The sequence below is a fragment of the Cyprinodon variegatus genome, unplaced genomic scaffold (assembly GCF_000732505.1).
Source record: "Cyprinodon variegatus isolate N-32 unplaced genomic scaffold, C_variegatus-1.0 Scaffold37, whole genome shotgun sequence".
NCBI lineage: Eukaryota > Metazoa > Chordata > Actinopteri > Cyprinodontiformes > Cyprinodontidae > Cyprinodon > Cyprinodon variegatus.
The window spans coordinates 1,538,209-1,565,660 of NW_015150490.1; the positions used below are offsets into that span (position 1 = coordinate 1,538,209).

A 27,452-nucleotide genomic window follows, 5' to 3' on the forward strand; every position below is an offset into this window, starting at 1 on the left:
CAGATATTGATGGATAACAGATTTTATATTTACATGTTTTGCATACTGATGAGTTACTTAAGATTTTTAAGGGGGATATACACTGTCAGTGCAACGCATAGGTTACGCTCTAGGCAGTTTTCCATTTGAAACGGTTAAATGATTTAGAGTGGATGTTAATATGCTCATTCAACACTCATATTATGCACATAGATATGGGGCACTGTTCTTACTTTAGGATGAGTTAGTTGAAGTTCATAACTTTCACACATAGTGATGTTTATTTACTTAGCAGGTCACAAAGCTCATCTTTGCTCAGAGCCCCGTTGGAGCATTCTCTTCAGCGTCTCAAGTAAATTTCAGTTTTCAAACATACGAGCTGCTTTGCTGCTCTGACGCGCTGTTACGCGTTCTGTGTATTTAAGTTGGCCTTGGAACTTTTATTTATTTAATTTATGGCTTAAAATATTAACCCATAAATTATTGACTTTGAGATGCAGAAAGTTAGATGGTTTTGCTGGTCTAATTCAGTTATACTGCCCAATGAACTTTTTGCCAGATAAAGCTGTTCTGCACACGATGTAGTAGTTGTCACTCATTGGATGTATTCTTACACATATGACCCCAATTTAGACCTTTACTTTGGCTTAGACGCACATCTGTCAGAAGATGAAATCTGTGCTTCTAACAGCCACTCTTAAGGTTTAGATATTTACACAGGTTGTTAAACCACAGATGGCATAATCAGACAACTCCTAGATTGCTCTCTTCCTCCAAAGACATCTTTAAATCTACGGTTCTAACTGTAAATCTAGGTATGTAATTAATTAGTATGTGCTAAAAGTACTGTGTTATTAGCATACTGTATAAGTGTATGTACCTGCAATTCCAACCACAACTAAAGTAAATCCTCTTTAAATCCAAGGGTTTCATGTGTCCAAAGGTCAGATATCTGTATTTAATAGATAATGGAGGGTTATTTGAGGTTGTGGCTGCTTAGGTCAGAGTTTAGTTTTAGACATTGCAGAATAACATATAAGACTGAAAGAAGGTGCACTTTTTTTTTTTTTTTTTTTTACAAAAGAGCAAGTGAAACAAACAATGATATAACTCCATAAGAGATTAAATGAAGTTTTCATAAAAAAAAATACTATACAACTCTATTCAACAGGATTCTAGAGGCTCTGTGTTTCCTTTTCTCTTTGCATTTAGTTCATACAGTATATTAATTATACAAGGAAGGTTACAAAGTCGTCTTTGTATATCTGTTATTTACATCATTATTATCATTATATGCACCATGCAAGTGTGTACCTTAACCTGCATTTTTTTTCTAACTGATGTTACTTCCTCCCTGCAGGGATTCAGTTTCGTCTCCCTACGTCATGCAGTGTGGACCGCGCTCAACCACCTCCAGGTAGCAGAGTTATCTCCTCTGTTTCTCAGTTGTAATAAACAAATGGCTCTTAATATGTAATTGAAAAATAAATAAGGGCTAATCTGTTGTTTAAAAAAAATATTTCAAGAGGGATTTTATTTATAATATTTCTCCTATAACCCCTATATAGCTCCATATTCCCTATAAAACGGTATCTTAGTTTACCTGTTCACTAAAACTTAACACAGCTTCATTATAAGAATGAGTTTACATGATAGCCCCCTAACCCTGAATAAACCTAACAATAAGAGTACCAATGAAATAATGTCTGAAAAATGTATCTAATCTTCACAGCTGTACGAGGAGTCAACACTCTTTGGAAAGCCCAGAACAATTTTCTTAACCCAGGTTTAAAAACCTGTAATAGGATTTGTTTTGACACATAACCAGTTTGTGTGTTCAATCCGACAGTAAATGTTTAGATGATTTTGGGAATAGGTAGAAAAGGAGTTAATTTCTTATTAGTTTACCAAAAAAAAAAAAAAAAATATATATATATATATATATATATATATATATATATATATATATATATATATATATATATTTATATTTATATTAACAGTGTATGAGAAATGCTATATAAATAGTTATATTATGGGGAGTGTTGGCCTAGTGGTGAGAGCAGTGCGCTTGTGCTCTGAGAAGGTTTCAAGTACCAGGTTCAATCCCAACAGCCTGCACAATGGGTCCCTGAGCAAGACCCTTAACCCCACACTGCTCCTTAGGCACGACACAATGGCAGCCCACTGCTCCCCAAGGGGATGGGTTAAATGCAGGGAGCAAATTTCCCCATTGTGGGACAATTAAGTGATTTACATTACATTTACATTACATGTAAGGGATCCTTACTGTACTTATTTTTTAACAAGACAATGAACAGATCATCATAGAGCCTTTGTGATGTTAAGGCCTTATACAAAACCTAACCTGTTAAAAGAATAGCCAAAATTTGCATTCTGGTCTATCAAGGCAATCAATAGACACAAACAAGGACGCACATAAAATTGTCAATCGGTTTTAAATTGACCAGATATTCTTTCATTGATGGGTATGTTGAGGTCTTGCTGACTGAATAGAAGGGATCCAATCTGGGACCATAATCTGTAACCCACTGGAGTCCTTAAAATGATTTAACTAAGGATCTACTTTTTTTCATTTACGATTAAATTCCAACACTTGAATTTGGGTATCTGCGTATGCTGGTATTGTTTCTATACCAAAGCTCTGTTTGCTTTAATGTTATCATCATTATTGTTGAAATCCTCTCTGTAAGCACATGTTTCTATGTACACATGTATATCGCAAAAGCGAACTTAAAATTATTTCAAGGTCAGAAAAGTCGGACATAAAAACTAAATAATATTAGCAAAACAAATGCCATCCTGAAATCCATTATTCAGGATTGCAGTTTGAACCCTTATAAAGGTTCAAACTGGAACCCTTTATAAGGGTTCAAACTGGCTGCATTTACTAAATCAAAGACAGATGCATATAAAGGGTTAAACTTTTCTGCTCTTCAGCAGATTTTTAATATCACTTAAAATGATCAGATGAACCGATTGAATACATCAAGACCTGTGGATATCTCCCATTTTTACTCACATCCAATCTACTTTTTTTTTTCCAGTATCAGAGCTGATACTGTTAATAGTATCCAATCCCTGCATTTCTAGATTTAAACAAGATGGTAAATCCCATTGTGAATCAAACATGCAAATTCTGCAAAGACTGAATTGTTTTTCTACTATTGGTCTTTTTAGCTGCACAGTAGTTAGCACTGTTGCTCTCCAGCAAGTCCTGGGTTCAAATCCTGGCCTAAAGTCTTTTGGCATTGAGTTTACATGTTCTCCCCTTGCATCTGTTGGTTCTCTCTGGGTACTATAGCTTTCTTATACAATGCCAGAACATGCATGTTTTGTTTCTATGTGGCCCTGGAAATTTAGCAAGGAGAAGCGGTTACAGCTAATGGATAAATGGCCTTACACTATAAAACAATATGTTGTGAACATATTTCGGCATCAAACTCACTTGAAAAAAAACTGTGCAAGAGTAATACTTAAACACCTTATAACCTTTCTACGTATTGTGTTGGCCTACCTGTTTTGGTCCTTCTGGGTTCTGTTGGTTGATTTTTGCCCGATTTGTCTGGAATTTTTTTCTTGCTTAGTGGTCTTGCTGTTGTTTGGATGACTGGTTTGGCTTGCCTGGCTGTAGATAATGGTGTGGCAAGCTCTCAAAGGCTTGTAACACTCTCTCTGTCAATGTACTGTAGGGGTAGAGGTTGGATGCAGAGATGACTTTTGGTGATTTAATGAAAAAGGGCAACAAACAAAATCCAAGAACAAAATACCAAAAACCAGGAGACATCAGGGAAAACACACACAGGGAGCCAAGCAACAATGAGAAACCATCAAAGAGTAACTGCACAAGAGGCGTGTATATGAGAGACAGGAACAATGGGAGGACTAATTATCTGATAGGGAGCAGGTGTAGACAGAAGTAACCAGAAGGGAAAGGAGATTGGCACAAGGGGGCAACAGAGAGCAACTCAAAAAAATGCAAGACTGCTTAAATATAACAAAAAATGGAGAATAAAACAAGAAAACAAAGAATAACATAAATCAAAGTCAAACAGAAAATTTAAGAGGAAACTTAAACAGAAGTCCACAAGGGGAGAACTATAACACTTTCTTATCTTGTGCCTTCTTGGCCTTGGGGCTTTTTTGCTTCACTAATGGACTAAATATCTCTAGGGCGAAGGTAGCTTTGATCCTTTGGGTGATGCCTTAAATCTGTCAGCCTAGTTCTGCTACAGCTTTCAGAGCCAAGTCCACTTGGCTTTACTGCTCTTTGCAGGCCTTCTACTTTTCCCTAACAAATGTTCACCTCCAGGTAATACACTTGCTCATACAACCCACTTAACCCAAGCACATGTATTGCTATGCTTACACCCACCTACACACAGAGATAATCCAAAATGGTTAAAGGTCATCCAAACAAAGGTTACTATTACAGCAATGTGACCTGACCTGCCTTCTTTGATGCTATATTGAGTCACAATTTAATAAGGTCAATTACACAATTAGAATACTAATGTGATATATCTTACTTGCAGTGCAAAACTGCCTTGGTAGAGGTAGGCAACCAAGTTATCCATAAAGTATGTTGAAAATGCTGCAACAGGACAATAGGGAAAACGAAGAAAAATTATGCTTTTTTTTCTTAAAATTCCCCACATGAAATTAAAAAAAAAAGTAAAACCATTAACAGGAACTAGAAAATTTTGAGAACTCGGGTTCAAGGAGACAAAAAGAAACAGAGATACAAGACGCAACTGTCAACCAGCTCCACAGGCGGCCCCGTCCAGGAAACACACAGCCAGGTAGATGTGCTCCAAGCCAGTTCCCATATCAGAGGATGAAGAGAGCACAGACAGTTAGTCCCAGTAAGAGAAACAGGACTTCACTGGAAAAAAGAAACAAAAAAACAAGCTGAGCTCCAACATCTGAAAACAAAGGTGTTGATGGCAGCAGCAGAGTCGATATGGTGTCACAGCCAAACAGGAACAGACGAGATGAATCTACAATGATGAGAAAAAGCAGAAGAGAATAACATTAGAGATTGAACCAACAAATACTGAAGAATTAGAGAATAGAGATAGAATGAAGCAGAAAAATAAAAAGGGGTCCCTATGTCTTCCAGCAGTCTACAGTAAGCCTGTAGCAGCATAACTATAGAGATAGCCTGAGTAAATATAGTAAATATTTGCTACATCAGAAGTTAGTCAACAAATTTGTTTTCATTTCCTCTTCAGCGCATTTAGACTTTTAAAAAAAAGGGTCTAAAACCCCCTTAAATAAAAACATACTATGTTTAATTGAATTTGGCTGTTTCAATCAAGCTGTTCTATTGAGATGCTTCAAGATGAGCAAAAAAAAGTTGAAGAAACACGTTTTGTATCCCACTCCAACTCTTGGCAAAGCCATACCTCACAAATAAAAAATAAGATAAATAATAAAAAACATTTCAATCATTAGGCTCCCATGTAATGCTGTACTATAAGGAACAAAATTCAAAATTGGATTGAACAATTTATTCAGACAAATTTAAATTTAAATGTTTACAAAGTAAAAAAACATAAGAAGTCAATATCAATATAACTAAAGCAACATATGCTTACATAGTGCACATAAGCTAAATATAAATCTTTCCACCGAAATTCTTAACATTATAATAAATAAAATAAATGTATTATTATTATGTCACAGTCAGGAGAAAAGCTGTTTGTCTCTTTTAAATTAAACTGCAAACCTGTCAAACCAGTTCAAACACCACATTCTACTGTAAATCCTCGCAGCATTGGCATGATTTCAAAAGATAATTTAGGATTAAAGAAATAAGATAAAATATGTCTAAACTCTTCAAGGTATGAAATATAGAATTGTTTTAGTTTCTAAGCTGAACAGCAACACAATTTACTGAAATTTGTCTAGTTCTGTTTAGTCCTTTCCTCTCTGTATGTGGATGTATTTACTGATCTACTTTGTGCAATCATGCAAAGCCAAACAATCCAGTTCAAACAAAGACAGCACCAATGACCAAATGAAGGACAATAAACTTTTCCGGTCTATTTAATAATCCAATGTGTCAATCGAAACAATACATTATGCTATTGATGCTCAATGGTTGGGTTGTAGTTTTAAGTGATTTTGTTATAGTGTGCTAAGTCAGAGAGAGCTAAGACTGTTAGGGATGCAGAAAATAAAGAGCCAGCCATCCCATTCAAAATGCCAGAGGTCTCCTGACTAATCCCTATAGTATTTGCTAGTGAATAGTTGCTGACACTTTTAGCTCAAATTTAAAGGCCATTCATTGACAACTGGATAATGTTTATATTTAGAGTAGGCATCTGGTCCACAATAATGAACAACTTCACATTCATTTTATTACTAGAAGAACTGTTTTGAAATTATTCTTTTGTTCTTTGAAGATACATTTGAAGTTCATTAAGACTCTTCGGTGAATCATTTTTTAAAAAGTTGTGATCACTTGTAAGTAAAAAATGTAACCAAGGCAAAGCATTATAATTATCTGCTATGCAGTGTGCTGGTCTCCCTTTTGCAAAAAAAAAACAAAAAGCGCTGAGCTTTTAAAGCAGAAATCCCTAAGACTCTTTCCACATGGAGGTAATGGTGGCTTAATAGCCAATCACCAAGTACATGTTGATCAGTGGTATAATGGAGCTTCACTACACACAGCTGAGCTGGGGGATGAGCAGTGCACTGTGCACCGTCAAGCCTGAAAATAATTGAACTTCTGTCTGTGGTGACATCATGGAGCCTGAAATTTGATGCCTTTCTTTTTACATGTCCACAAAAAGAAAGGTAGAGAATAAGCTAGCAATTTCTCAATGTTTTGAGCTTTAATCTGACAGAGTTATAGTGATTTAAATGTCAAAATTCTCATCAACCCACTGTTTGCCCGGAGTGTACCTTCTTTTAGACTCCTCTATTCTGCATTTGGGTTCAGCCATGTGGCAAATGCAGCTCGTTCCATGCCTTAATGAAAGGATCTTAAAGCTGTTCTATGTTATGTTACCATAACATTACCAGCAGATTCTTTAATTGATGTTAATTGTGAGGTGGCAAAGTAGATCCATTGATAACAGTTGTTTGGGATATGCAGAACAATATGTTGGATTAAGATCTGGGCACTATTCAGGCCAGATGAACATTTTAAAGTAAAACTGTGTCAGGGACGGATTAACCTGCTAAAAATGCCCCATACATTTGGGTTGGTTTCCAGAAAAGGACCTACATAAATTAGATTGTTTAGGTTGATGGTATGGGTCAAAGTAACATGGATGGTAGGTATTTAAGTTAAAGTGCTAAATATATTGGAATGGGTAACAAAAGCTAGCCATTGCTCCCCACATGCATCAATGACTCAGTTGCCAGTTAAATATTTTACCTTGTTTTGACCACTTTCAGTAGACATTGACCTCTTGAGCTTTAAAACACTTCACAAGACGTGCAGTCATTAAAGGCTCTGAATGTACCGTTCTGCATGATCCCAAACAGCAAACATTTACACAAAATTATTAGTGTTACAAACTTCTAAGTCAGTGATCCCTGAATCGCTGATCAGGTGTCTCCTGTGTTCAAAGCTAAACCCAGCATTGGCATTAAAACCTGAAACCACCATACATGATTAGTCTGTCTAATCCAACCCACGTCCCAAGTCAGATCATATGAGGTTATGGTACTTAGAGGTACCTAATTGGAAATGTATTTGGCTGGTCAGACTATGAGAGATCCTCTGCAACTGTGCTTACCTAGCTCTGACAGAGATTGACCCACGGTTTATTTTGGTCGACCTACTGTACGCACCACCAACCAGCAATTCAGTGGCAACAAATCCGAAACAGTAAAAATGCTTTGGGTATGTTAGGAACAATGTTCGGAATACAGTAATCTAGAATTTTATAAATATATGCTTGAAGTCTTTAACATAATCAAAAGTTAATTTAATTCTTGTTTGTACCTATATTTTGTAAGAAAGTAACTAAAATCCTTTTAATATAGTAGAAACGTCCCACCAAATTATAAACCCAATACATTTAGATGAACAACAATCAGCAAAAATAGATATTTCTAGAAATATGATTTCCATTAATGCTGGTATGAGGGAACAATTTATTGAGGCAGCCATACAGTAAAGTGTTTGAATAAACCGCTAAATATCTGAGAGCCCCTTAAATGGCAGGCTCATTGTGAAAACCATTATCGTTAAGCTTTTGAGGGACTCCAATAAAGGTGATTAGTTTCTGATTACTCAGTTGTTGTCCACGTTGCCAGTTCTTAAAAGCGTTCTGATCCCCTTCAACCTTTTCTAAGCACCCCAACAGACCACATTATCAGGCTTTAAACAGTTTGATCCCTGACTCTCTGCCTACGAAATGTCCTCTGTCTAGTGCTTATTCATGGGGAGAGGACAGGCTTTACAATTAAAATATATAATTTCCTTGTTTATGAGGCCTGTACTAACAACTCTGACAAAGACAATGGAGTATTCCTATTTACAGTCAGAAAACAATGTCTCTGTTCTCAGAAGTAGAGCAATTACTCAAATTATCAGTACAATTTGGATGACCAAGGAAAACAAATGCATCTTACTTGGTTGACTCTATAAAAACGATGGAGTGCAGGTAACATACATTTATTACTGGGGTTTTGTTACATTTATCCCTTTGTAAGTGTATATTTGTTTGTTTTTTTATATATATATGTGTGCTTGCTTTTATGTTTTTTACATGTATCTGTTAACTTAGCTGTTTGTCTTTTCCCTCACCCTACACCATGTTTTTGTTAGTTATTTTCTACACCTGTCTTTCAATATCTGTTATTTTCCTAAATGTGAAATAAGTCTAAGTTTGTCTTTCTTACCCCTCTCCAACTCTTAAACCAAATGTTCTACTTAAACAGTTTTCACTTTAACTTTTCCTCCAGTGCAACATCTTCTGTTTCATTTCAAGCATTTTTTGTTTAAATCCTTTTCTTAAATTCAAGACCTCTCCATCTGCTTTTCAACTGGGCTTGGTATTTAACATGTCTGTGCAGCCATTATAATGATAATCACTACTAATAAAGGGCTTCATTTGTTTGTTTTTTTAAGATTAGAAATGAAAGGGTAAACTGATTTTAAAGAATAGTGTTATATAAAAAATTCCCAACATGCTAAAATTATTAAAGCCTGACATTAATATTACTGAATTCTATGCTCGTGTTGAACAGTTTAAAGATTTCAATTTAGGAAGTAAGTCAGTCAGTACCAGTGTGTAATAATAGAAAGCGTGGAGTTACTGTACCCTCTGAGTCATTGTGTTCATTATATTCTGGTACCCACCTGCTGTGTCTAACAGAACTCCAGCCCCTTTGCGTTGGAATGAAGTCAAATCTATGACAAGTTTTAGTTCAAAGAGTTCATTTAATCTGAAGTCTCCTTGGTGTTTGCACATAATATGTGTTTAGCAACAGCTCAGCTTATACAGTGGGCACTTGAGCAGGAAAGGAAAACTAACATTCCTGTGTTAGCCAACTTCACTTATGCCGATTATTAGATAACACACTTTGCCCAAAGCACTATTTATGCATACATGAAAGGCTCAAGGTTGCATCACATAAAAGCTTTTTAGCTTAATAGAATAATCAAAAAGTTGTTTTTGGTTCTACAGATTAGGAAACTGATTTTGAAAGTGGGTTATTTACAAGTATAACAATTATAGAAAATTAAGGCTAATGAGAACCTCAGAAGCTGGGCACCAGTGTAAAAAGTTAAAGCCAAAAAAGACAACTCTACTAATAACTACTGTTAAACTATTAGTACAGTATCTCATAGATTAAGGTAGAATCACAACAATAAATAAAAATTTTATTCAATACTACATTTTGGCATGCTTTTATCTTCAATGATTTTAGACATTTGTAGTAAGTGCTGCATTGTTGATGTTCTCTTCTTCTTGCCAGGTAGTCACAACAATTAATGTCAATACTCTTCTTGATCAGCAAGCACATAATATTAGCACATAATATTAGCCATCAATCACAGATCAAGGTTATGGACAGTGGCGGCTGGTGGAGTTTTCTCGGGGGTGGGGCTATAAATTCAAAATAGACGTATACCAAAAACCAATCAAACATAAACTAAGTTATCACACCAGTATATTTATATGAATGCCAACAACAAAAAACATTACAAAAAATACATACTTTCATGTACATTTTTACTTTTTGTACATAAATCTTGCCCTTCTGAGGCGTTTTGAAGGCAAATTTGTGTTTTGCATGATCCAATATGGTGTCACATACCTAAGAAAGTTTAATAATTGAGAAGCCATAGTCAGCTTTATATTTTTTAATATTTAAAGACTATTTTCTGAGAATGTGTTTATTTAAGAGCAATTATGCAAATTAAAAAACATCTAGAAAAATTACACTATATTATATTATTTTCCATGTGAATCCCAGATTGTTCATGCTTTTTTCCCTTTTCTAAAGAGTGCTTTCAATCAGTCCTGCTTGTATTTGTTCATGCTGGGTCAGATCCTGTCCTTTGAAAAAGGAGGCGGAAAAGCAGAATAAAGCGTCAGCCTTACTGAATGCAGTTAGCCAAGCCTTGTAGCTAAACCAGGTCCTGGAAAAAAGACCAAGTGTACCGTTCCTTCTGTCTTTTGGCTGCTGATTCATTTTGATTTTTAGCTGATCAGGTCCAAACAATTTCACCTCCAGCTTCTCTTGGTACGTTTTTTAAGGGATTTCACTTCCACAACTCGACCTGTCAATCACCCGCACTACAACTATGACAACAGTTCTTGCCACCTAATGTGTGCCCCGAGTTCCCCTATCCTTTTACATTGCAGAGGAGCTACTGAGCATGTACAACTTTTAACGAGAGTCAATGTGCAAAGATTTTGGTCCCCTTCGGCAGAAATACCTCACCAATCGACGAAAAATGAAAAACAGCTTTAATCATCATTAAAGACTAAATATTCATCTTGCACATCTAAGAAATATATATCAATATACTTTGAAATACTTTAATTTATCAATTTGATTTTAATTCAATGTTTTTTTATGTATTTATCAAGCCGCCACTGATTATGGGGTGTTTCAAGGCAAGGCAAGGCAAGGCAAGGCAAATTTATTTGTATAGCACAATTCAGTACAAAGACAATGCAAAGTGCTTTACATGATTAAAATACAGGAAGATAAATCAGAATCAAAGCAAGTAGGAAAAAAAAAAGTAACATAAAAGCCACTTGCAGATAACGAATAAGCGTGCTGGGGAGTTGTGCTTGGATGTTGCAGCTTTAAGGACTTGCATTTGTGAATTCCCAATCCCATTTTGCAGTGCACCTACTGCACAGGGGTTACTTTTCTCATTGGCTGCTTGTCTATGTACCCTTGGTTTCTTACTACATAGCTGCTAATAACATTTAGCATCCATTCGTCAGCTCTGGTCAACAGCTCATTGGCCAACAATGAGAACATAATAGAGGGTAGGAAAACAATTCCAGACTGCTGTGCTGAATCATAACAGCCTTAATTATTACAAACATCAGGACAAGACAAGCAAACACAGGAATGATGCTGATCAAATTGGGAGTACCGCTTTTTGTTAAAGAAATACAAAAAAATGAATAAAATACACAAATGTAGCAGACATCTGAATTTCTCCCTTATAAAACCAAACTCCGTTTCGAAACCCAAAACATACAAAGATGTGTACATTCACATTTTTCAAACAGGGTAAATAATGTATTTTTTTTTACTCTGAAGAGAGCTGTGCAGATATTTACTGTTACACAAAGAATTGTGTGCAATGTGGAATGTCAGGAGCTCCATATACAACATAAATTAGTGCCAGGAAAAATACCCCTTCCTCTTTTTAGCTCCTGTTTACTGCAAGCGCTATTTAGATAGCACTTTTTATAACGACACACTTCAACCATAACTTAGGTATCTTTGCTGATTAGAAGTATTCAGATTGAGCCAAAGTCTTGAGGCAATTCGTTTTTTGTGTTTAACTTGCACCATTTTTCAAGGAAACTAACAAACACAAATAAGACAAAAAATACACCTCAAAAAGAACATCTGAAACCATTTCAAGTAATTAATTTTGAGCTTTATTTTGGATGTCAAGGTGCAAAGAAAGCCTTATTTTACTGTATCATGAGAAATATGGCCTTATTTATAGTGCTTTAAAGGCAACTTTATTTACCTGACTATTAAAGATTCCAGAAAAGTTAAAAAACAATCCACTGGACTTTGTTTCCAATTTTAAAGACATTTCGCTTCCCATCCAGGAAGGAATCAACTGTATTGCTGTATTGTAGGGTTTTGAAAGCTAAGTCCAACCCCTCTGTTTAAGGTTGGGTTTTCTTTGTTAACAAAGATGGCTTCCTTTACCCCCCTCTCAGACCGCCTGTCTTCATTGTCCAAAATGTAAACAGTCTTGTCCTCAAAAGAATGTCCTTTGCCCATAAGGTGTAGATGTACTGCCGAGTCTTGTCCCAAGGAAGTAGCTTTTCTCGGGACAAGACGAGACTTGTCGAGACTTGGACAAGACTGGCGGTACAGGAGCAGAGCACCTCCCTGTTCAGCCAAGTCAGCAATCTCCTCTAACGACACCCCTATTAGAGACAAAGACAGGTATGGGTGATTGCAGGCTAACAAAGAAAAAACGACTGCCCATTCCAAAGGGGCAGACTGGTTCATCCGGTTCAATTTGCATGTTTTCTAAGCCAAAACAAGGCTTTGTTTTTGGTCTACTCTATAAAAGCTTGAACTCAACGGTATGTCTGACATTTTGAATTGAAAAAGCTTCCTGTATGGGAATTGAAACATCTTCAAACTTGGAAACAAAGTCCAGTGGATTGTTTTTGAACTTTTTTGAAATGACTATGACCTGGGTGACTGAGAATCTTCACCAGCGACTATTAAAGAGTTTTATTTTTGTAAGAAACCATTCTACTACAGAACAATCTACTTTATTAATATCCAATTAGGAACAGACTGGTTACAGTCATCTAATGTATCATTCCTAGGAACTCTAGAACTTTGATAGTGATCATTTTGTAAATTAATTGGCTGTACTTGGAGAAAAACCTGGTATTGCCTGCTCATTTGATTAGACAGCGACCTGATTCAGCAATAGTTAATTTAATTTTGTATTCACTGTAAAAAAAACATTATTTCTACATATAAAGTGTAGTTCAGTCTTTTGATAGAATACAGATATTTGAAAATAATGTGTCACTAAAGGTGTCTCACTTACCAGCTCAATTTAAGAATAAATGACTTAATTACAGTATTTTTTGTAATGTTTGTGTTTTTTTCCACTTAACTCTAAAAAAGACCATTTAAACCATAAAAAGTTTTTTTAGCAATGTTTTGTCTAATAGAATGCAGAAGCTATGTGTTCAAACTCGTCTCTGTGGTCCCTCCTGAAAGGATTTAATGGAATTTCATTTTCCAACAAAATTCTAATCTTTTTCATAATCCTTTATTTTTTATCTCCAAAGAAAAGCTGCTATCTTTCCACCTTACTGACATTTCCTTTGCTTTAGCAGCTAAATCAATGTCTAGTTTCCCATCATGCAAAGAGTTCTTCCATCTCACTCTGTGTGATGTTGATGAACTGCAACATTTGCCTTTATCAGCTTTGGCCATGTTTTACATTATCACTTTTTTTTTTTACCCTCTCCCCTCGCTTTGCCTCGCCCCCCCTCCTTCTCTCATCTTGCTTTTGGTATCTAGCGGTTTCATACCCTCCCAGTTATAAGAAGACCCCACCTCCTGTGCCCCCTCGCACCACCACCAAGCCTCTTATTTCTGTGACAGCCCAGAGCAGCACAGAGTCCACCCAGGATGCCTACCAGGATGGCAGGCATTCCCGAGGTGGTCTGTGGACCACGGATAGCCTTGGCCGCCCCATCTACAGCTCAACAGACAGCCTGGACAGCACCAAGGCGGTCACAATGGCCATGGACACAGCAGCGGGAAAGAGACATGCGTTGGTGGGAAGTCACACCTCTGTCCAGACATGTGACAAGGCCGTCCTTGTATCAAAGGCTGAGGAGTATCTCAAAACCCCACGTTCCTCTATTGGTATACAGGTAACAAGAAAACTGCTAGCTGTCATTACACTTTCAATAATACTAACTCAAATTACTATTTTAACATATAGTGCTTTGGTAAAGTAGTTTTTCAATGTTTTGTTAATACATTGTCATATTAGAACTGCAAACCTATTTAGATTTTGCATGATGTGCACAGAACAACAAACAAATGAATAACGGAGATAATTGTCATTCAGTATCCTTAACTATGATGACCCTAAATAAAATCAACCTTTTTACCCTTAAAGTCTACCCTTGTTTAAATATCAAAATAAACACAGCTAATACTTAATATTTGTAAACTGAAAATCCCCCTTAACACACTCTGAGCACACCGAGCCCTGTGTGGAATGGGGGGTTTTCATAATACCGGTAATAGTGTTTTTCTTCAGCTCCAACAGCTGAAGCTAGAATTATCCTTTCTGATCGAGCTTTAGCCGTTTTATAAAGATGAATAGGAAAATGTTTAATTTTCAAGAAGTGCAGAACTGGTCACAAGTTTGAAATATTTTAAGATCTATATCTGCAGAGAGCATATGCAATAGCTCTAATAGAAAGAATAATTGAAAGCATATGATTCTGATCTTTTCTTTGAACCTAATGCCAATCTGAAACAATTTTTTACTCCTATCTGACAAACAAAAGTCTTTTTTCGCAACTTGATCCTTAACATATACCATTATACACTGCTGTTTTTATTTCCTAGGTGGAGACTGTGACAGACTCTGAGGCTGAAAGTAAGGGCCTTCCACAGTTTCACTCTATAGGGATCCAGGTGGAGGACAGGAAGCGGTAAGTGGTGCAGGTCATACTACATGTTTTGTTTTTTGTCTGAAGTTGGTATATTATATTAAATTTCCATCTCATGTTAGGCATGGAAGGTTCAAGCGTTCCAACAGTGTGACCACTGCAGTTCAAGCAGACTTGGAGCTGGAAGGCTTTCCTTCCATGGAGGACAAAGGCCTGCAGTTCGGTGGCGCCTTCGGCCGGCACTCTGAGCCAAGCACACCAACCCAGTATGGAGCCATCCGAACCGTTCGCACGCAGGGCCTTTTTAGTTACAGGGAGGACTATCGGCCTTCCAGCGGGCCCCCCAGCCCACAGCCTGAACCCTGGTTGGTGGAACCCAGCCTGGAGAGCACCGACTCAGGCCGAGTGTCCCCCCACCGGAGGGACGGCGGTTGGTTCATGCAGCTCCTTCACAATGAAACCAAGAGGCTGGAGGAGTGGTGCAAAGAGATGGAAAGAGAGGCAGAGGAGCATGACCTGTCAGAGGAGAGTGAGTGTCCTGAGTTGAGCAGGGTTTTCTGCTCTTTAACATCAATATTTTCAAAATAAAATTTGGTTTTATACACTGTATTGAAAATAAAACTTTAAATTTAAAATTTGAAAAATCTTAAAATTTTAGATAAATTGATAGACGCAAAACAAATTTTAATTTCACTTGAGAACAATGAGTGGATATAAACTGTACAATAATCATTTACATATTGAACGTCAAAAAATTTAATTACAAATATATATAGAGAGAGTACAGAACAAAAGTTTGGACACACCTCATTTAAAGTTTTCATTATTTTAATAACTATAAAAATTGTAGATTCACACTGAAGTCATCAAAACTATGAATTTATTTATCATGATGTCACTATTATTACACTTTTGTCATATTACAATAATATTATCCAAATGGGACGTTTCCCTATTGCCTGCTGGGCGACTAACATGACTACTTTTGCGTATGATGGGTGATTATTTTAAGACCCACTATCAGGGTCCAGGGTGCTTTCTACTGACCAGTTGTCATTGTCCTTTTATTTTTCTCTGCCCAATATAGCATCATCAATATTTTGATATTTTTATTTTCTATAAAAGTAATTTTACCCGTGGCATTTGCCAAATAATATGTGTTGTTGGAGACAAAGGCAAAAGTAACCAGATCTGTTTTATGTTTTTATATTTTAGTGAAATACATAGAAATAAAGGACATATAGAAATAGCAAAAGTCAGATAGCAACACCAACATTATTTGAATATAACTAAAGTTATTTCCCTTCAAAATCTGAAAATGATGTTCACCCTTATTTTTTTTTCTTTTCTGCTTGTATCAGAGAAAGAAGAAGCCATTTCCCAGTCCTATTACAGAACTAGAAGCTTGTGGCAACGCCAGAGCTCCATCTCACCAGACTTTAACCTATTATTTAGCATCATAGCCAGAAATAAATATCTATAGCTTTTGGAACTTTTTTTGTTTTTGATTTTGTTTGATTTTGAATTATTAAAACTGTTATTTATACATTATATCATTTTGGTAAAATGAATACCATTACTTAAGACCACTCTAGACATTGTGTGGATGTACTGTTTTTGTAAAAGTAACAATTTAGCTATGACTTTAAACAGTTACACTGGCAGAAATGTTGTGACAGAACTTTTTTGTGTTTGATTATTTATTATGAATGACTGAAAGATAATTGCTCAATGTCTGTCGAGCTGTGAGTAATAGTTTCCAAATGTGTGTGTGTGTGTGTTCCAGTCCTAGGAAAAATCCGTAGTGCAGTTGGAAGTGCCCAGCTACTAATGTCTCAAAAATTTCAGCAGTTTTACTGGTTATGCCAACAGAATCTGGTGAGTAATTTTTCAAACCAAAATATCCTCATGGCATTTATTTTATACACTTGACCAATATTTGCATGTAGAAAGATTTCCCTTTCTCTAGGCCTCGGGCAGGTGGTTGGTCTGTTGCTTGTTCACCTTCCAGAAATAGACCAAAAAGATCAATGGCGGAGCAGTCGCTCTGCTGCTATTGACCCCTAGCTGACGAAAGGGGAATTCCAATAGGAAGCTGCACCTGTGTTGAGGCAATCCATTAATGCACAGAGGCAGCAGGTTGAATGGAAACTCAGGATCTGAATAATGAAGTGCATCACCCTCACTGTTTAGCGCTCTTGTCACGTTTTGCCCATACCTCATGCCTTTTGTGATGCTACTATACCCCGAGTCAGCAGATATCAGAATATGGGAGTTCAATAAGTGAAATGTTTCTGGAGATAAAGGAGAAGCAGAAAGTGAAAAAGAGAGTAAGACACTTAATTAGATAATTTAAAGACATACTGGAGGTAGTTCATCTCCACTCTCTGACTTGTTGTCTTTGTGTTTTTTTTTTCAGATCTGTTGCTTTCCTTTAAATAACCCTGCTGTTTGACTCTCCTCATATATAATAGGATGATGAATTAAATCTAACATTGATAGTGACAAGCCTTAGATTGCCTTGAGCTTTTAGAAATTTTTCAAAGAGAAGCCGATGAGTCTGTTTCGTCCTTTTAATGGTAGAAGAACTGCAGGATGAGTTTTAAAAGACTGTGTATTGCTGACTTTGAAATAATGAAACACATCTTGATTTTTACATTATCTTTGTGCAGTGCTGTTTGAGACAACAATCATTTGTTTTTTTTCTGTCTGCCTTCCTTTGCTTGTTGTTACTTTAGATTTGTTTGCAGCAAAACAAAACAGTATTTTTAGACTAGTAAAAAAAAAAAAAAACTTCAGAGGTTATGGAAATTTTGACTTGTTTTGGATGTAATCATTAAGAAATGGTTCCAGACACGTTTCCTTTTTTCAGGGAGGAATATTTGTTAAACATTAAATCTAAACCTCAGCATTTAGTAGAATGCTGCTCAAATACTAGTACCAAGTATTTCAAACCAGCTCCACACAAGCTGCTGATAGAATTCTATTTGACAACCCATCTGATCATAAATGGTAGAATTGGTTGTTGGGTTGGTCAAAATAATAGTTTGGGTTAATTGTGGATTTGGAAAATCCATCTGCTTCCAGGTTTATATCCATGTTTAGGAACAATTCATGAGCCGCTAAGACTCAATAATTACACATTTGCCAGTCCCTACATATGTTTAAATTATAATCTGAAGTCCTGAGATTTTGAACCACTACTGGTAATATGCTGCCACACAGTGGTCATAATCAGTATATCAACTAGGAGCAGAAATGATATCTTCAAAGGGGCAATGATTGAAACATTTGCACCATATCAGGATATAGAATCGTGTCATTTTGGTTTTACAAAACACAAATTTTACTTTGACCCTTAAAAACATTCTTTCCAGGACCCCAGTGCCATGCCTCGACCCACATCTCAGGATCTGGCTGGATTCTGGGACCTTTTACAGCTTACAATTGATGACGTCACTGCCAAGTTTGATGAGCTGGAGCAGATCAAGAGCAACCAGTGGCAGCTGGTTGAAAGCCCCGAGAAGAAGGTATAATTTCCCTCCACACTCGTGTAATAATTAGTCTTAATGGGCTCCAGATGAGCATACTCAGCTTAAAATAAAAACGGACGGAGAACATCAGTGTTCATTTTTAGGCATGGCCCCGGCAGGAGGTTAGGGTATTAAGGAGATGGAAGCATCTGTTTTGGTTTAGATAGCTTATAGCAAAGTTATTTTATCCATTAGAGCCACCAGCACAATCAATGAGATGAATTCCTCTCCTCATTACTTTGTTGTAAAAGATTTTAAAATGTGAAGAACTTAAAACACCATTCCATTTTGCATTTAAACACTACTTTACCCTAAGTGTAAATTAAAGTATGTACTGAGAGGAAATTAATTCCCAAAACAAAGAAATACCTAAAACTCCTGATATATATTTTTAGGTAATGTTCTTTTAATGATTTTTATTTATATATTCTTACAAATTTTACATGATAAAGGTCTTCAAAATCATAATCATTTTCAGAGCCATTCATAATGGAGTTGCTATCATACTTAAAGGAGCCTAATCATGCAGTATTACCTTACAAATCTCTTCTCTCAGCTTTAATTATGGCACTCTGCTGGATTATTTTATATAATTTCTGTGTTGCATGCTTTTTTTCTTGCTCTATTTGTTAGAAAACAAAGCCCTTTGTATATATTATCCATGACAAGACCACTTGACCCAAGGTGCATTATTGCACATGACAAAGCACAATGAGTAACCAAGCGGAAGCCATAGACGTAGTGTTTCAGACTCTCCTCTTTGTAGGAAGCTGAAATTCAGCAGGACCAAAACCCTTTGCCAAGAAATCAGCTTCCTACTGTCTGCAGCTAGTCTCATTAGCAAGGCCCAGGTTGCCCTCTCACCCTTGAGGATCATTTGCATCACTGTAAATATTATTTAATTCAATTTTATATTTTTGGCTTTTGTAAGTTGTCAATGTTTGCCACAGTGTTCTTACTCTACAAATTGGTAAATGCCATGTCTTTGTAAAGCAACTTTACAAGTTAGGAGACTCCAAAGTCATCTACACTACATTTAATCATTATATCAAACTAGCACACATTCAAAAACTGATGTATATTGTTGCTACAATTGCCCTGGGGCACACTGACAGAAGCAGGGATCCTGCCCCAAGGAGTTGCACTTTGTATTGTTCCACTCTAGTGATATATAATACTGAACATTGCTGCCAACTCTATGTTTAACCATGTGCAGCGTCTTACCACCTAAGCAAATTACTTATAGGTGATAAATATGCAATAAAGGTGTTTCTGATTCTGATTTCACTGAGATAAGCAATGAGTCATCAACCCCCTGTGGATGTGCAAAAAAAAAAAAGGAAAAGACCCAGATTGTCAAAAACATAAAGAAAATATATAATGATAGAACGGGTCAGAAACATGTAGGGCAATACAATATAGAGCCTAGGTTGAAGTTCAACTGAAGAAAGTAATTGCTCTCCTACATCCACCTGTGACACAGCCAATCAGCTTGAACCACACATCCACAAAAGCCAATCAGCATCCAAAGTTCATCTTAAAAGGCCTGCAATCCACTTGTCTGCTCCTGTGCGCAGGCGGTGGATGCACCGTTTCAATCCACCTCCAGCCCCTCCTCCACCATTGTAGCTAAAGCTTCATCAGGGTGTCATTCCTCCCGGACTCTTACTGCATTCCCTGTCTCATCTTAACCGGTCTGGCAGAAGACCGCCATGTTGAGCCTGGTTCTGCCAGAGGTTTCTTCCCAACGGGGAGCTTTTCCTCTCCACTGTCGCTTCATGCTTGCTCATCACAGACAGGTTCTCTCAACCTTTGTTATCCAACTGGACTTCCATCTTCCAGGTCCCTGAGTGAAGCTCTAGTATCAGCTCACACAATTCACTGGATCTCCCCATAAAGCTCAGCATACCGTCTCGCTAACCAGCAGTCTTCCAGTCTTAGATCACTCAGGTCTTCTAGTTCAAGCCTACATCCAGAACCAGAACCAAACTTTGAGAAGCAGCATTTAGTCCCTATGTTCCACTTATTTGAAACTACTACTACATAAAAAAAAATAAAAAAAAATACTTTGACTATTAAACTAACTAAGGTATTATTAGTTTAAAGTCATGGTTAGTTTTTTTATGTTTTATTACCTGATTTTATTGTGTTTTATCTTCATTGGATTTTATTCTGCTTTTATGCTTCTTCTGTTTCATTGTTTATTTCATGTAAAGCACATTGACTTGTCCTTGTGCTGAATTATGTTATAAAAAATAAACTTGCCTTGCCCTGGCTTGAGACAGAAGCATATGGCGTTCTCTGCCAAGACTGCCAAGCCTTACTAATATCAATACTAGGGATAGCAACGCTGTTCTTCGGCGTTTAGCTATTGGACCAGAAAAAGTTAATAAAAATATTAGTAAAATATGCATTGTACAACTTTATAAATGTAGTCATTAAACTGTATTCAATATAGCCAATAATGTGCCTAATTTCATGAGTATTTTGTGCAACAATCAACAAATTCAAGTTATAATTTCTTGTTTTTTTGGTTAAAAAATAATATTGAAAAATCCAGTAAAAATAGTAACTTCTGCTATGTTGATGACCAAAATGTTTTAAAACAATATACTGATTTTGGTTCTATTCAATTTTAGAAGTGCTTGTACATATTACTGTAGGTAAGATGGTAAAGCAAGCTTTTTGAGGGACTATTAATTGATTATTATTTAAGGATAAGATCTACAGATATTAGTCGAAGGCAAAAATAAAGACACACATAAAACTAAGGCAAAACACACAGTAAAACACCTTTTTTGTTGCAGAAATGTAGTACTCACAAACAAAAGTAGCAGTTCCATTGATAAACTGGGCGCTCTCTAATGTAGCCACACTTAAACTTTGTTCTGTCCTTTTCCCTCAGCTTTGGGTTGTTGTTTCCATTGAAAACAAGCTTAGAGTTACTTCGTAATCCAGTGACAACCGTCTCCAACAGCAACTTTATTTAGAAACAAAAACAGGTCAAGAAATCAATGGATTTGTCAAGGTTTGGTAGAGGTTGGTTGAGGACCCAAATGCAGAGAGGAGGAGGCAGAGATGAGAACAAAGAATGGACTAATGAGCTAATATAGAGCAGGTGTGAATAGAACTAACTAGAAGGAAGCCAAGGGGAAAGGAAACAGGCACTAGGGGGCAACAGAGAGTAACTCAAAAACACAACACAAACAGAAAACAACTACAAAGACACAGACTTACAAATAAACTAAAAATGAACTTAAACAGAGGGCAGAAAGGATTGTGGGATCATGTGCCGTATATTCCTCCATATATGGACCAATTCTGTTTAAAAGAAATGTATGGCTAAACAGTATATTTTAATATCAGGGAAATGTTTCAAAAATATTCCTCCACTTAAAGAAACAATCTAATTGCCAGCTTTTATTAATTTGTGCTTCACACCCTCAGTATACTGAACGTTTAATACCTCATAAACCTGATTTCTGCCCTTTAAACATTTTCCATACTCCTCAGGGGGGTTAAAAGTCATGGATGTTTGTTTTATCTGTACAAATCAACAAAAGCCAGTCTTCGAAGTTTTTGTTTAGTGACCATAAAACAGCTTAAAACTGAGGCAAATGGACTTTAGCTCAGGTTTTCCTGAAGATGTTTCGACAGATGACTGGGAATTTGCACAGGCATTTTTACTTTAGTACTTTCTTCTCTAACTTAATAGTAATTTCATTAACATTACATAATTTATTAGCATTATGCCTCATTATGTTCCATTTGGACCTGGATATGTAGTTTAAAGGAATTGTGGAGGATTTTTGCGATTTGCTTAAAAGACCCACCCTCTTAACATGAAATTAACAAGCCCATTTCACCTCGTGCACACCCTGATTAAAAGTTGCTGTTCTCATAGCTCATATAAGCTTACTGTGTCCGAACGTCTGCCCTAACCCCTAAATCCCTCAATCACTAGATAGAGCGAGGACTATATAGTGGACTTTGTAGCTAAATCAGTTAACTTACCATGCGGACAGATGATGACTGCTTTTTGCTTAATTGGTCAAGTAACTCCTCCTTCACTGCGGAGTGCATGCACTTTATTTATTATTAGTCGCCGCTGTCGGGTAAAGACGGCGGGCCGCTGTGACAGCAAATCCCATAATGCTTTGAGAGGAGAGCTCTACGTGCAAAGCATTCCCGGGATAGATCTGCCTCTTCTGAGGCCTTTCTTTTCTTCTCATACACTTTGTAGACACTTTTTCTCTTACGACCACCGGCCATTTTCAAAAAACCGCAGTGAGAAAGGTGAGCTTCAATGAGTGTCTGAAAACGTAGCTCACCACGGATATACGCCTGAAATGGATGAATAGGACGACCTTACGTGAACATATCACCAGAATGATTGACAGTTAGGAGGACCACTTATGTAGATGATCCACCCAGAAATCTGGGTGAAAAAGATCTTCCTCTATACCTTTAAATCAGACAATTCTGTATGTTTGGGTAAAATATTGAGCCTTTCTGTAATGAATGAAACCTCTATGAATCTGAATTTAACTACAGTAACTATTGTAAGGTTATAAATGAAAGCTGATTTTCGCTTTTGTCTTGGAACAAGGTGGAGTTAAGATATTATTAGCCGGTATGTACGTATCTTCACGAGCAGATGTGAAGCACTGAGGTTATATAAGCATTCACTTAGTGTAAGGCACTCTCCACACAGTTTACATTAAGGCACATTTATAAAAATAGTGCTTCCACATGACAGATCTAAAGCTGCGAGGCATCAATTTCATTAGTGACTGCGAGTTTAGAAGCAATAAGATCATTATGGGCACTTGGGTAATTATCTTTATGCCACACTTTTTGCTATAAGCACACTGTTCCCTCCAGCTGTTTGCAGGGACATAGTTAGTTCAGTAGAGCTGAACCCTCACAGTGACACAGATGCTCCATGCCTGCCGTTGCTAAATAAGGGCAGGCGCTGTTTAAAACAACCCCAGCTTGCAATCACAGAAACTCAGCCTGTCCTCAGAAGTCTCTCATGATCTTCATATGGAAATGTGTTTTTATTTATGTAGTTTCAACATCAGCTAATTGATATGCAGTAATAAAGTAGATTAAGTTAATTTGGCATCGGATAGAATGCTGTTTTCAGAGGTAATCCCAATAAACGTTCATATTAATTGAGTTTTTCACAATATTTTGTTAACTATTCATATACATAGAGCTGCGCCACAATTATTCAAACCCTGGCAGATACCATAAAGTTATAATGTTATTATTCCAGAATGACTTAAATAAGATATATGATCTATGGAGGTAGCTAGTGATTAGTCTGTAAGGCCCTCCAACCTCTATGAATCTCACTGCAAAAGGTACATTGGGAAAATATCAGTGGAAACATACAAAAAGTTGGTCATTATTTTAAAGAAGGGTTGCTGTAATGCTGACAAAGATTTTCATTGATTATTAGCAAGTGCTAAATAGTGTTCGGCTTGAAATATGATATCGAAGATTGAATTAAAATAGATAAACCTTTGTTTCAACGTTTTTTGCAATTTGACATTGTTTTATTATCTTTTTGTAGATGATAAAACTATGTCTAGTTTCAAACTTCTTGGCATAATGAAAATCATTAAAATCAAAATCTGTCAGGATTAAGAATAACTTCAACTTAGCTTTAAAATTTATTTAATAAACATCATAATAATAACAAGATAGACAAAATTCATTTTGGAAAAAGCTAGACAATATATCATGGCTAGAAGCTTTTTGTAGGTAGTTTCCATCTTTTAAGTTGAAGGTGTGCACACTAGAGGACTGGATTTATTTTTTGGCAACCCTCCAAACATACTTTCTTCTGTAAAATAAAAAATAAATAAATAAAAGAAATTAGCCAAGATGTGTTTGTTGATCTGTTTAAGTTTAGGTTCTGGTACAAAGATGTAAGAAACAGTTTTGTGGTGCTTACTTTACTGTGAGCATCAACCCCAGAGCAAATTAACCTTTGCATTTAACCCATCCCCTTGGGTAGCAGTGGGCTGCTGTCGTGTGGCACCCAGGGAGCAGTGTGTGGGCATGGGGCTCAAACTCAGAACCTCAGGATTCCAAGATCTATGCCCTAACCTCTAGGCTGCCACTCCTGCATGGATACAATACAGAGGATTTTATTCACTATGACTTAAATCTTTTACCAACAACAGATGGGGGGCCTTTTTACAAGAAGGAAGGCTTTACTCCAAATGCAACATGTTAAAGAAAATAACAAAACAATTACACTCAGCAAATGGATAAAGGGAAAATATTTACTATCTGCTTTTATCTTCATTTGCTTTAATGTTTCTTCTATTTTATTGTATAATTAATGTAATTTCCCTTTTGAAAAAAAAACATGGACTATTTTCTAAGATTTAATCAATTCTTATGTGTCTCAAGGATCAAAAGTGGCCACCGCCTCTGCCAAAGAGGCCATCGAGGGGACGTGGAGGCGTGATGCGGGAGCGCTCTCTCGACCTCCAGGATCGCCAGCGTCAGGAAGCCCGAAGACGCCTCATGGCTGCCAAACGAGCAGCTTCTTTCAGACAGAACTCAGCCACGGAGAGAGCGGACAGCATTGAGATCTACATCCCAGAGGCCCAAACACGGCTTTGAGGTCCACACAATCATTCTTAGCTCCTGCGGTCCATCTCCATTAGACACCAGCGTGTTGTGGCACAACATCTGCCCCTCATGTCCTTCAATCATTTTATATGTTGGCCTTCCCCTGGCTTTCCTGTTAGAACTACACTGGGATTTTAACAAAATATTTTTTTATCAGCATGACTTAAACTAGTAAAGAATGATGAAAGGAAAACATACATAAGCCACTTTTTGAACCCCCAACTGTCTGTAATTCACAAAAGATCCAAGACTAAACCATTTTTTCAATGATTTACAAAGCATTCTTCATTTTAAAGTCAGCCAGAATTATTAGCTAAGGGGCTTGGTAATATTTGTACAAATTATACGTTTGCCAAGTGTATCTTAAACTACAGGGATCAGACTTTTTTAGAGCTTTTATTTTGCTTTCTTTTTTTTTTTATTTTGGTCCTCCTAAATTTTTCCTATACCTAAACACATGTTTTGCAGTCAAAGGAATAAAGTGCAACATTTTCCTTATAACCAGCAGCAATGCTTTTTGGCTAAAGCATCCCATCTTTATCTTATGTTAGTCAAAAGTTTTTAACAGTTTTTTTTTTTAACAATATCGATTTAATATTGTGCTTTTTCCATTCTTTTTTAAAGAATAAATCCTTAATAGTTGGCTTTTTCAAATAAAGCAAACAGCTTGCCACTTTTGATGTTGCCACACGTATTTTTGTTTGCCTGCATTTTAACTAGGAGTGCTGGGGCTGTTAACCATTGCTGCTGGTTAAGATGTAAAAAAGAAAAAAAGGATGAAGAATTCCCAGGCCATTATTCCCACATTAAGTCATTTCCAGACCTGCAATACCATTCAGCCTTAGGACTTTTTAAAAGAAAATGTGTAAATGACAAGCTCCTGTCCACATTTCCTCTGCAGAACAAATATGAATTATAAAAAAAAGACTTAGACAGCCTTTTTCAAACAATGCATTTGCACCTTATAATATTCATGTTTGTATTTCCAAGGGAAATGTAGTTTATGATGCTCACATGATATTGTTGCAGTTGAATTGCAAGAACAGAGATGAAAAATTTACTACAGAATTTCATATATGAATATATAGAGGTTGTACAAATTGCACCTTGTATCCTTTTTTAACGGTGTTCATGCCAGTCCAATAAAACTATATGATTCTAAAAATTTTATTTCTACTTAGAGTATAAATCATATGACCCTATTCACAGTTTATGTTATCATTTAGTATTCATAGTAAATAAGAGGTATTATTTGATTTGACAGAGCATCTGTCTGGTTTTAAGGGAGCATTTCTTAGCCGAACGTTTCCATTCTGCACAGCATCTGGCCTTATGTTCTCATTTTGATCTGCTTGTGTAGTTCTAGGGAAAAAACAGGTGCAAATGACACTTTAACAGTATTTAGTTACTATAATGAATGGTGCTGCTTTTTACTCTAAAACTGTTGTCCCTCGCCCAGTCCTGCATGCACACACACACACACACAAAAAAAAATACTTTTTAAACTGAGATTTATGAACATGGTGCCCACTGTCTCCCTAATGGTAGAGTGTGACGTTAAACACAATACTTTTTGAAATGTTCTTGCTTACAGTGAATCAAATGAGGATACAGTTTTATAGTGATTGTTTCCGAGAAAATAAAGAGTGTTAATGAGAATATTACAATCACTGAATGAGGGGGAAACAGGTTTGACATGCCAACAGCTTTTAAATAAAATTAAGAATACAACATTGTTCACGTTTTATTTATTTTTTATCACACTTTTTGTTGCATTCCCATTTATCACCATCCGTCAACCTAACCCTGGGTGAATAAAACAAATGCTGATATAGCCACTAGCATTATGGGGAATCGAAGTGTTTCCGTGTTTTAATCTTAACATGTAGGGGAGAGCAGTCTGTGTTCTCTGAATTACTGTAGGTGGTAACACATTGAGAGATATTGTGACAGATTTTGTTTTCCCTGCAATAAGGCTAAACACAAGTTGGACTTTTTTACTCCAAGGTGAGCGTGTTAAATGCGAAACTTTTACCTTAAGGCCTTACCAAAGCAGTTATGAATGTAAAGATGCTGCTGATGCAAAAGAAGTTATCCTTGGAGATTAGCAATTGCTAAAATAAATTACATATGAATACAATGGAATAACAGGGTCTTTTAAATCTTTTTTTTTTCTAAAGCAGGTTTTTCTAGAGTTGATTTTTAGTATAAAACATGGCAACCAGAATGATTTCTTTTCAATATGTCCAACTTTGTTTCATTCATAGAATGAGGATTTGAGGCTGGACCCGCAACCAAGTGCAGTTTAAATGTCACATTAATACATGTAAAGATTAGAATCCAGTTAACATTAACTTTCAGTTCACAACAACAGCTAATACTAAATGGGATAAACTCCTTAAAAAAAAGATCTAGA

General features: G+C 36.5%; 1 protein-coding gene across 1 annotated transcript in view; it reads left to right on the plus strand.

The window, feature by feature from the left end:
* Nucleotides 1–27,452, plus strand: part of LOC107105132 (disks large-associated protein 2-like) — a 147,456-nt gene extending 120,004 nt beyond the window's left edge. The window contains exons 6-12 of the mRNA XM_015405253.1: nt 1,340–1,396; nt 13,738–14,096; nt 14,806–14,891; nt 14,972–15,378; nt 16,636–16,727; nt 18,227–18,379; nt 24,812–27,452. Of these exons, the coding sequence (XP_015260739.1) occupies nt 1,340–1,396; nt 13,738–14,096; nt 14,806–14,891; nt 14,972–15,378; nt 16,636–16,727; nt 18,227–18,379; nt 24,812–25,027 (1,370 nt within the window). The 3' untranslated portion in view covers nt 25,028–27,452. The remainder of the gene's footprint in view (nt 1–1,339; nt 1,397–13,737; nt 14,097–14,805; nt 14,892–14,971; nt 15,379–16,635; nt 16,728–18,226; nt 18,380–24,811) is intronic.